This window comes from Leptonychotes weddellii, chromosome 13 (assembly GCF_054177405.1).
Source record: "Leptonychotes weddellii isolate Sample4059 chromosome 13, ASM5417740v2, whole genome shotgun sequence".
Classification (NCBI taxonomy): Eukaryota; Metazoa; Chordata; class Mammalia; order Carnivora; family Phocidae; genus Leptonychotes; species Leptonychotes weddellii.
In genome coordinates, this window is record NC_138381.1 from 7061082 (window position 1) to 7076900 (window position 15819).

Sequence of the window (15819 nt, forward strand, 5' to 3'; positions counted from 1 at the left end):
TATATATATATATATATACATATATACATATATATATGTATATATATATATACACACACCACATCTTCTTTATCCATTCATCTGTTGATGGACATCTTGGCTCTTTCCATAGTTTGGCTATTGTGGACATTGCTGCTATAAACATTGGGGTGCATGTACCCCCTTCGGATCACTACATATGTATCTTTGGGGTAAATACCCAGTTGTGCAATTGCTGGGTCATAGGGTAGCTCCATTCTGACCCTTTGTGAGTATATAATTTAGTGTCATTAAGTACATTCACATTGTTGTACAATCACACTGTTTATCTCCAAAACTTTTCCATCATCTCAAACTGAAATCTGTACCCTAAACAGTAACTCTCCTTTCCCCTTTTCCCCAGCCCCTGGCAGCTATTATCCTACATTTTTCTTTATGAATTTACTGTTGTAGGTACCTCATGTAAGTGCAATGAATCATACAATATCAGTCTTTCTGTATCTGGCTTATTTTACTTAGCATGTTTTCAAGGCTCATCCATATTATGTCATGTGTCAGAATTTCATTGCTTTTTAAAGCTGAATGATGTTTCACTGTACATATATATGATGTACCACATTTTGTTTATCTGTTCATCTATTGATAGACACGTTTCCACCTTTTGGCTATTGTGAATACTGTTTCTGTGAACAATGATGTACAAGTACGTGTCTGAGTCGCCGCTTTCAATTCTCATAGGTATATTACCCAAAAGTGAATCTGCTGGATCATACAGTATTTTTATGTTTAATTTTTTGAGGAACTGCCATACTGTTTCCAAACTGACTTGACCATTTTACATATTCACCAGCAACTCACAAAGGTTCTAGTTTCTCTGCATCTTTGCTAAAACATGTTATTTTCCATTATTTTTGATAATAGCCATCATAATGGATGTGAAGCCATATCTCATTGTGACTTTGATCCTGTATATAATTTTTTGGGGGCCTCATACCTTTTAATTTTGCTTCCAATATATTTATCCTTGAACAAAAAAAATGTGGCATACATTTTTATCCTTAGTTTACAGGTTATTTACTATTTTTATTTTCCTATATTCTCAATGGAAAGGTGAGAGTAAGATCTCCAGTGCTTGTTTGTTCTACTATCTTACTGATGCTATCCTTTTACCAGCTCGTTTATGGGCCATGTCAGCATGTGTAAGATGTATTTTGGTCTATATTGTTATGATTTGCAAGTTAGCCGACTATGTTGTAGCTTTCTCTTTGTATTTTATGTATGCCTTTCAACTTAAAGGATATAACTTCTAGTTAAGTACTAAATTATCTATAAATTTATGATGGCAGAACATTTGCCTTAAAATAACCTTATTACGTGGAGAGTTTATACAATTTTATATTTAATTGTTTTTTTAATGATCTGACTTTCCCTGTTTCATTTCTTTAGTAACTTTAGGATCAGTTTGAGGGCAGGGATGTCTCTTGTGCTAATGCATTTTTCCCCATTATACCTGCCACTGTGTTAAGCATATACTAAGCCTAATAAATACTTCATGAGAGATTTGCATGCTGATTTTTGAAGTTAGAATAATTAAGCACTAGAAACTAGGAGGAGTTTGTTTCATTAAGCTTTTGTATTTTGTTTATTTTTATTCATTATCAGAAGTATTGTTTGAAGAAACTTTAGGTGTGCTTATTTTTCGTTTGTACTGCTTTAAATTACTTCAGCAGGTATGGGTTATTCTTTTTTTTTTTAAAGATTTATTTATTTATCAATCAATCAGTGAGATTGAGGGAGTGAGAGAGAGAGGCAGGCAGAGGGAGAAGCGGACTCTCCACTGAGCAGGGAGCCTGATGCGGGACTCAGTCCCAGGACCCTGGGATCATGACCTGAGCTGTAGACAGACGCTTAACCGACTGAGCCACCCAGGCGCCCGGTATAGGTCATTGTTACAGGGAGGAACAGATTTTTGTTTTGGTTTTTGTTCTTCAGTCATAGTATCTTAAATTATTCTCCGTGAAATTTTCCATCCTGGCTCCCTGAAATTTATTGTTTTCCTGTTTCGTGTTTAAATGTCTGCAGAAAGAGAAACTCCTCGTGGTGTTGGGGTCCCTGGGAGATACCATGTGCTACCATAAAAGCGGAGTGAGCGTGGACCAGCCCCAGGTCATGCTTGTGCACCACCGGATGGCCTTTGTCAGCATCTCACTGTTTGCAGTCCGAGTACTGCAGTTGCTTCTCCCTGTTGAGAAGGTAAGGCAGGCAATGTTGCTTGTAGTGTATGGAATATTACAAGTAAGTGCTCTGTCATGTATTTCTTCCGGTCACTTCATGGCGTACAAAGATTATATTGGAAATGTAGTCATTGAGAAAGACTAACATTTCTGAACAGTTTTGACAAATCATTTAATAGAAAAATACCAGTAATTCTAAAAAAGTTTTTTCTTTAAGTAACAGAATTGTGGTGTAACATGTTTAGAAAGTACACAGTTCACTGCATTTTTACAAAGTGAATATATCTGTGTTTAAAAAGTGACCACCACCCCAGAACATGAAATAGACTATTACCAGCATTTCAAAGTCCCTTCCCATCCATTACCTCTCCTTCCTCCGTCCAAGCTAAACTCCTCCTTTCTGACTTCTGTCAATATAGATCAGTTTGTCTGTTTTTCGACATTACATAAATGGAATTTTAAGGTATGTACTTGCTCAAGATCTTTTTTGAGGTTCATCACTGTTGTTGCTTATAGCAGTTGTTTGTTTTTATTGAAAAATACAATTCCATTTTATAACTGTATATTAAAGATGATTTTAGTAGGTGTACCTATTTCTTTTAAATCATCTCTGAATTTGAATGTTAGTGGTAAAATATCTCAAGTGATTCACACACATATGTTTTATAGTGTACTTATTGCAAAAAGAAAGGTGTGGCATGTTTTGATGAAGATATGGGAGAAATTACTGCAACTAAAGAACTAGTTCCTGTGCCTTTTGTTGTCCTTTGTTATAGACATTTGCCCTTTTGTGGAATTCTGCAGAGCGTATAGTCTAAACTCCATTTTTTCATAACACTTATATATGCAATATACTATCAGGTCACCTGGGAAAGCAAGAATAAAACATTAAATTTTTATTAAAGATTTATTTATTTGAAAGAGAGAGAGAGAGAGAGCGTGTGCACAAGTAGGAGGGGCAGAGGGAGAAGGAGAGAAAGAATCTTAAGCAGACTCTGTGCTGAGCACAGAGCCTGACAGAGGGCTCGATCTCACCACCTGAGATCACGACCTGAGCCGAAACCAAGAGTCAGATGCTTATCCGACTGTGCCACCCAGGCACCCCAAAATATTAAATATTAAATTTAGTATTTTGCTTTAGGGAAAAGAGCATCACTTTTGTTAATTTTAATTTTTAACTTCATTCATTAGTTACTGTGAAGAAGTGACTAATCTGAAGAAATTCTCCGTGTTGAGGAAATTTTCCAATGTTAGAAGTATTATAAATTGAAGAATTCCAGTCATATAAGATTGTAATTGCATTTAAAATATGGAAGTCTCACTTTACATGATATTATATACTGAAAAATTAGTAGTGCTATATTAACTTGTTATTAAGTATTGCAAATGATCAATCTATCTATAGGTTGTACTATTGATGGAAAACTTATCAATTATATCATATAGTTTTATTTATTGCTTATTACAGATTTTTTTCATTTATGTGCTTTTTGGGCAGGAATCAACTAAAGTAGAAATCAGTAATTTGTTTTATTTTGCGTTACTTCAGTGTTAGAATAATATAAAGCCTTCATGCCTCTTTTACTTTTTGAAGTTAGTTATTTTTTATTTGTTTTTGTTTTTGAAGGCAAGTAAGTATCTGTGAATTTTGGTAGTTGGCACTTCATTAGAAGGCCATGGAGGAGATGGCAATTAGGGTATCAGTTTGTAGATGGTTGTAATTGCTTTGATTAAGAACTTTAAAATGAGATCTAAACAAAAATCCTCTGCCATTGCTGTTAAATGTCTTCTTTCAGTTTATATGAATACAAGATTATGCTGCCCTCTGCCTGTTGCTGGCCCACCAAAAGTTGAAGTGCAGTTTGGATTCTGAAACTTACAACCTGGAAAGTGGTTTTTAAATATGAGTTGCCACTTCCCAAATATATAATTTGGAAGTTGGAAAATGATAATATGAATCTGTGTAGAGATTTCCTGGATTTGAAAGTTTTGACAAAATGACCTTGAAGGCCTTTCTGAAGTTGATAATTATTGGTTGAAAAGATTTTGGACAATACCTATGTACAGGTTAAAACAATGCATTAGTAATCTTATGAAAAATAACTTGGTTGGATAAATCAAATTGGTAAAAATAAGAGCTAAAAATACTGGCCCTGTGCTGGAAGCAGGATCCAGAGCATCCTAGGAACCTCTGGGACTGTTTCTTAGCTAGCTGACTAAGGGTAAAGAAGAATTTATACCACAAGGCTTTGACTTTTTCAGTGAGATATATATAATCTAATAATTTGCTAAAGCTGATAGATTCAGAGTAGCACTTCTCAAAGTGTAATGTGCAGACGGATCACCTAGGATCTTGCATATTTACATCCTTTAGTTCTGGAGTAGGACTTGAAAGTCTGCGTCCTAACAAGCCCTTTAGATAATGCTGTGCCTGCTCTGAGTGGGAAGGTATAGAGAGAGCAGTGTTATGCCCCTTTCCCCCTCAGCACATGAAGTGATGTTGTTGATTGTTTTTATCTAATAGTGGTGATGGATTTGCTTTGAAGTATCTTCACTTTTAGTTCTGACTGACACGTAACTAATGCTTATATATATAGGACAGCTGTCTTCAGTCTCTCGACTGTGATCAGTCCATTGGGCCATGCCAGCATTAAATTTGAGACTGTAGCATGGTGCTTTGAGTTGCTGAGATGATGAAGTTTCAGATGTAGGGAGGAAGAGTGAAGATGTCAGAATTCCTCAGTGTTGGGGTGAAAAGAAGAAAGGAAATTAATATTTATTAAGTGAGATATGCTAGACATCTGCTCGTGCTTAATTCTCACATCAGCTATTCTTACTTTTCTGACTAGAGTCAGAGAGAGCTCTTTTAAAATTAGAACACAGTGCCTTTGGCATTAAATCCATGAGGATTTGGTATCTTAGCATAGTGCCCAACTCACAAAATCTCCTTGGCTAATTCCTCTTTCTCTTCCTAACCTTTGAAAGGAGTGGAACCCCAGGACTGACCAAGGTCCTCATGAGATATCCTCCCATTTGTGGTCTTAAATACCATCCATTTGCTGACACCTCCTGGATTTATAGTTCCAGAACACATGTGTCCCCTGAACTGCAAACTTGTTTTTCAGTTCTGCTCTGTTCTTTCTATAGTCTTCCTTCTCTGGGTAGATAGCACCTTCATTCTTCTAGTTGGTTGTTGATCAGGCAGAACGCTTAGAGTCATCCTTGATTCCTGTCTTTCACACATCCCTGGATCTAGTCCCTCTGCAGAAGGGTCATTTCTTCCTTGACATCTATCTGGAATCTGAACACTTCTTGCCATTCCCACCGCTGTTACCAGGGTTCAAGCACCTTTCGTGCCTAGATTGTTGCAGTAACTTCCTCAATGATGTCCCACCTTCCACCCTTGCACTGTTTCACCTTTTCCCTACAGACTGCTCTCCATACTTGCTTGAAATTTTCCAGTGCTTCCTCCAAAGACAAGTTTTAAGCCTTAGCTGATGTGGTCACTTTGCCCCTGTGCCCATCCTTCAGTGTTAGCTTCACTGGTCTTCTTGCTGCCAGATATACCCTATCTCTGGGTCTTTGTACTTGCAGTTCCCTCTTCTACGGATGCTTTTCCTCCAGATAATCCACACAGCTCCTCACTCCTCCAGGTCTTTACTTAAATGTTGCCTTATCAGAGAGGCCTTCCCCTCTAGAGTAGTAGCACTTCCCTTGTTCTGCTCCGCATTGTATCTCTTCCTCTCCATCTTTCCCATCCCTTGTTTGTTTTTCTTCTTAGCACTGCTGGTCACACCTTATATCTTATGAAGTATATTGATTTACTCTGCCTTCTTCACTGGAATGTTCACTTTGTGAGGGCAGAGGCTCTGTTTGCTTCCTGCTGTGCCCCCAGGATCTGGCTTATGGTAGGGGAACACAGTAGGCCCAATAAATATTTGCTGAGTGAGCAAATAATAGGTGATCAGGTAATTCAGTTTGCCTCTCTTTTTTCCCCACTAAGAGAGTTCTTCACAGAATCATGAAATTTCTCTTGACTTTCTAATAGCTGCTATCTTAATAGCAGGTTTTTATTTTTCATGCTTATGTTTGATTCCTTTGGTTTCTGATATTTATTTGGCAACTTTATTTCACACAGAAGCATTTTTTAACTGATTCAGACCTTAATTTTAGATTTTCAGGCGGTAACTAATTATTCTTAAAATAAGTTATCCATGAAATAAATGGTGACCAAACCTACTTTAATAAAGACATTATTTCAGCCAAAGTAGTGAGCTCTGCCAAATGATTTTCTCCAAACATTAAATTTTTAATCCTTTTTGTTTCCTTAATTGATTCATAGAATCCTATCACTAAACTATAATCATTAAAAAAACAGAACCCAAACAGTTCTTTCAATTTTAAATCAGTTGAAGTTAAAATATGTAATATTTCATTTGGGCCTGTGGTTTTATACTAATTAAGGGTCAGTCTTCTTTGGGTGTTCTAGAACTATTTAAATATTGTTGAATTTCCCTTTTTCCCTCTAAAATACAAACTAAACAAAAAATCAATTTCTGTTCAAATCAATCTGTAGTTATGTTTGATTTAGTGTTATTCAATTCAATATGTAGTTAATAAGCCCTGGGTTATGTGTTCAGCTTTGTTTGGTTGGGAAGTGCTCGTCTTCAGGAGTTTATTGCGTTATTCTGGAGATTTATGTGCACAGCAGGAAATAATCAGATCAAAAAGCCTCCTGCCTTCAGTTCAGTAGCAGAGTTATAAACAAGGTGGAGGGTCCAGTTCTAGCTGTTGGTAGTTCTGGTTGTTGGTTTGGGGAAGAAGTTAAGTATCCTGTGTCCCAGGTTTTGGGAAAATGTTGAAATTTGGACTTGAGTTATTCTGGGCAGAGAAAAATTACATTGAACAAGACACAGAAGTGAGTAGTGCATTAGGGAATAGAATTTTCTTTGGAAAAGCATAGACTTTGTGCTAGAGAATGATAAAAATAGGAAGTTGAGCTACCTACATGAGTAGTCTACCATGTTTCTCTTAAAAATTTTTTTAACTTTTTTTTTTTTTAATTCATTAAGGCAAGCCACCTTTTACCGGAGTCTATGTCAGCAGCATTATTTCTAGTTTCTTTGGACATGCCTATTTCTTTGGAATATCCAAATATTCACGAAGCTGTTGTGGCATATTTGGAACAGCTGAATTCTGAAAACTACAGTATTTATAAACGAACTGCAGAGGCTGTTTATTCAATTGAATGTACCTGTAACTTCCTGTCTGATGTTGGGAAGGAGGTAAACAGTTTTGTTAATATCTTTGAAATATTCCTTTGCTAAAATATTTGGAAAATGTAGCCTATACTTTCAAATCAATGGACGTATCATAACTGAATTGTTGGAGGTGGGGTATATTATTACTGAATGGTCATTTATCATATTAAAGTAAGGATATGATTTGTGTAAAGGTAAACGAAGGTGTTATGAGACTGATGCACTGCCTACTGCATGAGGGGGCAGGTAAACGAAGACTGTAGATGGATGAATGGTGTGTATTCATGAGACCGGTGGTTTTTAAAAAGGCAGTAATTATTATCAATGTCTGAATATTTAATAGTGAGTTCCTTTTTGAAGTGATTTACTTTGTATGAACACTGTGACAATTGACATAAACACAACTATAAGGGCCATTTTAGTGCTTATCTGTAGACACACATTTCCTTTAATATTTTATGGATTCTTAGTACTCACTCAAACAAAGAGCCTGATTTTTATTAAATAAAACCATGAGCTAGATTGTTTGTAAGGTAGGATGACTAGGTGCCATGTTATAGCAATAATTATATATTGTTATTTATCCCTTTTAGAGAAACTGTTAATTAGGATGTTTAATATGTTATCAATGAAGGGGTTAGTGAGTCTTAAAATAGACACTGACTACAATAGTTGTTTACTGTTTGAAAGTACCAAAATGGGTCCTGAAGATCTTAAAAAATTAGGAGCTAAATATTTATTCCTTTTATTCCCTACAGTGGAAGCTATCTCAACCTCTAATTTTCCTTTAGTTACCATTATTTTTTTTCCTTTTCTTTAGCCATATCTCAATGCCAATGGCTTCTTGTTTCCTCCGTGATAGAAGTGCAGATTGTCTTTAAATTGAATTATTTCTGTGGTATTCTGCATGGTCAGTTAATCATGCATGTATTGGTTGTCCTTTATGTTTGTAGAAGCAGTCAGGATGTAGAAGGGGGAAATGGATCATAAAAATACATGAGTCCTGCTCTGAGTCTACAGTTAGTAGGGAAATAGGGCTACAAACAAATAGCCACTCAATTGTAACCTTAAGCCTACTTAGAGGTGAAAAATAGAAACCTGTCTTGGGCATTTCGTGAGGAATTTTTCCTCCTGGGCTGACATTTTTAGTTTGCTTGTTGGAAAAGTGGACTTAAGCAAATATTAACAGTCTCAAGGACTCTGAATGATCTAATTTCTTTTTTTTTTTTTAATTTAAATTTTACTTAGTTAACATACAGTGCAATATTGGTTTCTGGAGTAGAATTCAGTGACTCATCACTTACATATAACAGCCAGTGCTCATCACGAAAAGTGCCCTCCTTAATACCTTTCACCCATCTGCCCCATCCTGCAGCCACCTCCATCAATCAACCCTCAGTTCTCTATCGATAAGAGGCTCTTATGGTTTATTTTCCTGTCTCCTCCCCCAACCCCTTCCCATATGTTCATCTGTTTTCTTTCTTAATGAATGATCTAATTTCTTGAAGTTGCTTAGTTAGCTGTTGAGAATTCTTTTGTACGTGAATTTGACATTTACTGTTTCATTCTGCCCTTTTTTTAGGGAGAGAAGAATCTCTTAGAATTAGTGGAGCTGGCAGACCAAGCCTTGCGAAGCTTTTCCTATCATCAGCATTTCCCCCTAATAAAGGAAATCATCTGCATGTGTTCAAAGATGTAATATTCTCTTTCTTGATATGATTATATTATTATAGGGTGTACTGTGTATGTGTGCACTTAGAAGCAATGAAAACAGAACTGGTCTTAAATCTTGTTACTGTTTTTTAGTTAAAATTGTTTTTATATATGTCTGACTTCTAAACTATATATATAGCTGCATTAGGGCAGTCAGCTATTTTATTCAGGGGTAAACTTTAAAAATGTCATGCCTGTAATCAAAATGAATTATCCCTGGATTTTTATACATTTGTTTTTGTATCCATCCAAACTAAGTATTCAAGCATATTTGTTTATTTATCTTTAAAGTTTTAATTAATAACTTAATTGAGGGTTTTTTAATGTTTCATTGCTTCCTACCTTTTTCCTATATGGATTTTTAGAATGCATCATGCATTGGTTAGTTTATTTTGAAGACATTGGGGGTGCCTGGGTGGCTCAGTTGGTTAAGTGTCTGTCTGCCTTTGGCTGAGGTCATGATCCCAAGGTCCTGGGATTGAGCCCCACATCAGGCTCCCTGCTCAACAGGGAAGTCTGCTTTCTCACTCTCCCTCCCTCTGCTCATGCTCTCTCTCTCTCAAATAAATAAATAAAATCTTAAATAAATATTTTGAAGACATTGGAGCAGATTCCTATTTAGAATTTACTATCTTCATTGCTTTTGGAAAGAGTAAATTCCATGATGATAAATATTAAATATGGGAGGGCACCTGGGTGGCTCAGTCGTTAGGCGTCTGCCTTCGGCTCAGGTCATGATCCCAGGGTCCTGGGATCGAGCCCCACGTCAGGCTCCCTGCTCCGCAGGAAGCCTGCTTGTCCCTCTCCCACTCCCCCTGCTTGTGTTCCGTCTATTGCTGTCTCTCTCTCTCTGTCAAATAAATAAATAAAAATCTTAAAAAAAAATATTAAGTATGGGATTTTTAAATTAATTAATTTATTACCTCACATAGTTAATGTTTATGTGTGTGTGTGTGTTTATGTGTGGTAAGAACATTTAAGATCTGTTCTCTTAACAAGTATCAAGGATACAATACAGTATTATTAAGTGTAATCATCATAGAGAACATTAGATCTCCAGAATTTGTGCATCCTGAAAACCTGAAACCTTGTACGCTTTGACCAACATCTCCACATTTCCTGTGTTCCTCAGCCCCTGGCCACCACCATTCTGCTCTCTGTTTCTATGAGTTTGACATTTTTAGATTACACATATAAATGAGATTATGCAGTATATTTGTCTTTCTGTACCTGGCTTAGGTTAATTTAACATAATGTCCTCGTGCTTCATCTATGTTGTTACAAATGATAGGATTTCTTTCTTTTTTAAGGCTGAATAATATTACATTGTATATATATATACTACATTTTTTTTTGTTTGTTCATCCATCCATGGACACTTGATTGTTTTCATATATAGTTACTCTTGAACAACACAGATTTGAACTTTGAAGGTCCACTTATATGAGGGTTTTTTCAATAAATATATGTGCAGTACTGTAAATGTATTTTCTCTTAGGATTTTTTAAACTTTTTTTCCCCTCTAGCTTTATTGTAAGACTACAATGTATATGTAACACTTATAAAATACAAAGTATGTGTTAATCATCTGTTTATGTTACTTGGAGGGATTCTGGTCAACAGTAGGCTATTACTAGTTACGTTTTTGGGGAGTCAAAAGTTATACATGGATTTTTAACTGCATGGAGGTCAGTGCCCCAACCCTTGTGTTGTTCAGAGGTCAGCTGTATTGGCTAGTGTGAATAATACCGGGATGAACATGGAGTACAGATATTTCTTCGAGATACTTATTTCATTTCCTTTGCATTTATAATCAGTAGTGGGATTGCTGGATCATATGGTAGGTTCTACTTTTGATTTTGAGGAAACACCATACTGTTTTCGATAATGGCTGTATCAGTTTACATTCCAAATATGGGTTTTTAAAGAATTTTTTTGTACTTTTTAAGAGAATATTTTTTTCCATTGAGACAAGTAAGTGCTTAGGTCAATTAATACTGGGTTAGTTAAATAAGATCTCAGTTGGAGGAGTTGGAGTAGGAAGAAACCCCTTCCACTATGCTTTTCAGTCTCTTTAATAACTCACTTACCTTAGATGTCTTGGATATTTTATCTTTTTACCAGTTGGAAATCTGCACAGGCCAGTCCATTACTTCAAGGAGAAAGTCAGAAGGTGTTTCTACGCATGTTATCTCACCCATTACTGCAAGTGAAAGTTGAAACTTACAATTGCTGTCTGGAAATTATTAAGGTGGGTTTTTTGGTTTTTGTTTTCTATTGTTGAGAGAGCTAATAGTGGATTCTCTTATTTTATTTTATTTTTTATATAGTATTTTATTTTTTAAGTAGGCTCCATGCCCAGCATGGGGCTTGAACTCATGACCCTGAGATCAAGAGTTGCATGCTCTACTGAGCCAGCCAGTGCCTCTGGATTCTCTTATTAAAACTCTAAAATTAGTTGACATTTTGCATGAGATATAAGAATTATTACCATAGAAATAAATGACATTTATCAACTTTAAGAAATTTTTGCTATTAATTCCCTAAAAAGCAAGTCTAGCAATTGAATTGCTTTATTAGAAGATTTGTTAAGAATTACCTTTGTGTTGTGTTATTTAATGATGGAAGCATTGTAAGAAAATGTTGATTTCTACCATGTATTCAGGATGCCAAGGTGGCTCAGTTGGTTAAGCATCTGCCTTCGGTTTAGGTCATGGTCTCAGGGTCCTGGGATTGAACCCCATTTCAGGCTCCCCAATCAGCGGGGAGTCTGCTTCTCCCTTTCCCTTTGCACCCCCGCCTCCCATCCTGCTCATGCTCTTTTCTCTCATATAAATAAATAAAATCTTTAAAACCAAGGAACGAAAGTCATTTCTATGCTCAGGAAAAATTTTGGGTTATTAACCTTAAATTTTATAGTGTCAGGTCTGTTTTCTTAGTAATATTTTTCTTTTGAAGAAAATATTTTTCTATCTTTTTAAGCTGTAAGATATTTCAGCATAGAATAGTACATAAAATATTAACTATTTCAATATTGAAAAGAACATTGTACATAGGACAGTACTGAAAAATATATGTTTCTATGTACTCTTGAAAATATACTCTTGGGATGTCTGGGTGGCTCAGTCGATTAAGCGTCTGCCTTCAGCTCAGGTTGAGATCCCAGGGTCCTGGGATCGAGTCCTGAATCAGGCTCCCTGCTCAGCGGGGAGCCTGCTTCTCCCTCTGCCGCTCCCCCTGCCTATGCACATGTGCTCTCTCTCTCTCTCTGACAGGTAAATAAATAGAATCTTAAAAAAAAAAGAAAATGTACTCTTGTATTTAACATTTTTGTAAATGCTAACTAGATATAACAGATGTTTACATTTTGCCACTTTAATTCTGACCCTCTTTTATTCAGAGAAATAAAAATACTAGTTATAACAAACTTCTTTCCTTTCTTTTTTCCCCTTTCTTCATCCACCAAGACAACCACTCTTACAAAGTTGGTGTTTGTCCTTCCCATCCATGTGTTTTATATAGTTTTACTATATATGTGTGTCTTTATGAATAATATATACAACTGATTCTTCTGCTTAAAAAAGTATATAATTTCATACTGTATGTATGTTTTTGCTGCCTTATGCCTTTCATTTAATAGTGGACTCCTACCAGTTCATTCTTCTTAACTGCTCTTTAGTTTGAAAGTACTTTTCATTTATTGATATAAATTTAGCTTCAGTCTACTTTTCACTGAAATAAGTTTTGCAGTATTTTTATTGATGGTCTGTATCTGATGGTACATGGGTTTGAAAATGCCATGATTTTACCTTCTTCCGGAATGATAGTTTTGCTGTATATGGAAGTATAGGTCGACTGCTATTTCCCTTAGCACTTTGTCAAAAGTGCTTCTTTCTTGTTAGGCTTCTGTCATTGTTGAGAAGTCTGCTATCAGTTAAATTATAATTTCCTTGGATTTTTTTTCCTCTAGTTGCTTTTAAGATCTTTTCCTTGTCTCTGCTGTTCTCAGTTTCATTGCAGTGTGTCTTTGTGCACATTTTTTATTTGTCTTGTTTAGTACTCTTCAGCCAAAAGATTCATGTCTACCTTCATTTCTGATAATTCTCAATTACTACTATTTCTCTTATCCTTGCTGTTCTCTCCAAGTAGAACTCTTACTAGATCTGTGTTAGTCCTCCTTATTTTACCCTTTGTGTCTTTTAAATCCTCTTTCACATTTTCCATATCTTTTTTGATTTGTTTGGATGGAATTCCTCAGTGCAGTCATTCAGTACACTAGTTCTTTCCTCAGCTATTTCTAACTTGCTTTTTAAAAATGTGGTAAAATATATGTAACACAAAATTTACCACTTAGTCATTTTTAAGTATACAGGTAAGTGTCATTAAGCACATTCACATTGTTGTGCAACCATTATCATTCTCCATTTCGAGAATTTTTTATCTTCCCAAATTGAAACTCTGCCCTTTAAACAATAATTCCCCATTCTCCCTACCCCCAGGTCCTGGTAACCATCATTCTACTTTCTGACTGAATGAGACTGTGCTGGGTATCTCATATAAGTGGAGTCATATAGTATTTGCCTTTTTGTATCTGGTTAATCTCACTTAGCATGATGTCTTCATAGTTCATATTATAGCATATATCAGAATTACATTCCTTTTTAAAGGCTGTATAATATTCTGTTGCATGTAATTATATTTGTTGAAGGATCACTATCTGATGAAGGACTTTTGGCTATTGTGAACAATGCTTCTTTGAACATGGGCATACTAATATCTGAGTCCCTGCTTTTATTTCTTTTGGGTATATATATCCAGAAGTAGAATTACTGGATCGCATGGTAGTTCTATTTTTAATGTTTTTGAAGAACTGCCATGCTGTTTTCCATAGTGGCTGCATCATTTCACGTCCCCTACAGTAGTGCACAAGGGTTTCAGTTTCTCTACATGCTCCCTAACAGTTGTTATTTTCTCTTTTTTCTTTCTTTTAATAATAGCCACCCAATCTCATTGTGATTGCATTTAATTTATTTATCAAGTTTTAAATTTCACTGATTCCATTTTTGATTATTACACTTTTTCTTTGCTTTTTTAACTTATTTGTTGTTGTTGTTGTTTTTTCCTGTAATAGTCTTTCATTTTCTTCTTTTGCTTCTTTGGAAATTGTGAACATACTTACTTTATAATTTATTTAGATTTTTCTATTATATAGAATGCTTTCATTTATTATGGCCATTGAATCTCTCAAATGTTGATTTCAGTAGGTGATGTGATTTTTGATTGTAAGGTTTTCTTTGGCAGGTGGTTTATACTTTGGGAATCTCATATTCTGTAGACATTGGTTTTATATCTGCTTCTGCCTTGTTTCCAGGGATTTGACAGAGTTGATAGGTGCCGTAGCCCGGGAGGGGCTTGTTAGGAAGATACATTTTCATTTAAGTATGTAGAAATGTTCATCAAAAGAACCAGCTGAGAGGGAAAGATAGAGGGTGGCAAGTGGCTAATTAAGAGAAGCTAGTGCCTTTGAAAATTGAAGGCATTGGGATCTAGAATATTGATGGCTAACTGAGCGTAGGTGGGCTTAGGTATAGCAGCATGTTGAAGGTACTTCCTTCCACTGATTCTATATTTTCTTTGAGATTGAAAATAAGTGGCATGTTTAGTGTGTTTGAAATGACTGGCATGAGTAGAAGTTTGATAAAATCAAATAGCAGGATTTGGGGGTTGAATTGAGGGCCCAGTTGATTGTTTTTATAATCTTAATAGTGAAACTAATCTACTTTGCATGATTGGCTAGCTGTTTGTGGTTTTGGAGAATGTGAACATTTGGATCCATCAAGGGTTGTGGTTTTTCCTTGATGATGGGAGGGAAGGCTTTTGGTGAAAGTGAGCTGAGTAGTTGAAGTGATAGCCCATAGAATCAAAGGAAATAAAAGCTAGATGGAAGGAAGTAGTTAAGACTTACAGACTGGAGGTCAAAGAAGTAGTATATTGTGAGGTGTTAAGCAAGGTAGAAACCTATGTTTATGATTTTAGAGGGGAAATAAGTGGAAGCTAAGTTGAAGTGTTCCTGAGTTACAAGGCAGATAATGGTTATTGAGATGAGGAGGTCAAGAAGCTAAGATCCATATGTGTGGGATAGTTCTTACCCTCAGAAATTTAGAATAGTGGAATTGGTTTTGATGTTCAGGTCCTTGAAGTGGACTTTAATGAATTCCTTGGAATGCCTTGCCAGCCATTATGAAGCTTTGAATTTTTTTTTTTTTAAGACTTTATTTATTTATTTATTTATTTATTTATTTACAGAGAGAGAGAAAAAGTGTGCACTCAAGCTGGGGGAGGGGCAGAGGGAGAGAGAGAGAGAGAGAATCTCAAGCAGACTCCACAGTGGGCACAGAGTCTGCTGCAGGGCTCAGTCTCACGCCCCTGAGATCATGACCTCAGCCGAAATTAAGAATCGGTTGCTTAACTGACTGAGCCACCCAAGTGCCCCGAGTTTAAGGATTTTGAGGAAGTAACTTTTTTTTTAAAGATTTTATTTATTATGTATTTGGGGTGGGGGAGATAGAGTGTGCGAGCAAGTGAAGGGAAAGGAGAAAGAATCCCAAGCAGACTCTCCACTGAGCGGGGAG

At 35.9% G+C, this 15819-nt stretch overlaps 1 protein-coding gene across 4 annotated transcripts in view; it reads left to right on the forward strand.

Annotated features, from left to right (window-relative positions):
• RTTN (rotatin) overlaps positions 1-15819 on the forward strand; it is a 153137-nt gene that overhangs the window by 24349 nt on the left and 112969 nt on the right. For 2 of the 4 annotated variants that reach the window (XM_081801041.1, XM_081801042.1), the window contains 4 exons: positions 2062-2232; positions 7286-7498; positions 9057-9169; positions 11312-11438. In XM_081801041.1, the coding sequence (XP_081657167.1) occupies positions 2062-2232; positions 7286-7498; positions 9057-9169; positions 11312-11438 (624 nt within the window). Of the gene's footprint in view, positions 1-625; positions 718-2061; positions 2233-7285; positions 7499-9056; positions 9170-11311; positions 11439-15819 lie in introns of those variants that run through there. The other 2 variants (XM_081801040.1, XM_081801043.1) reach the window with 2 other exon arrangements.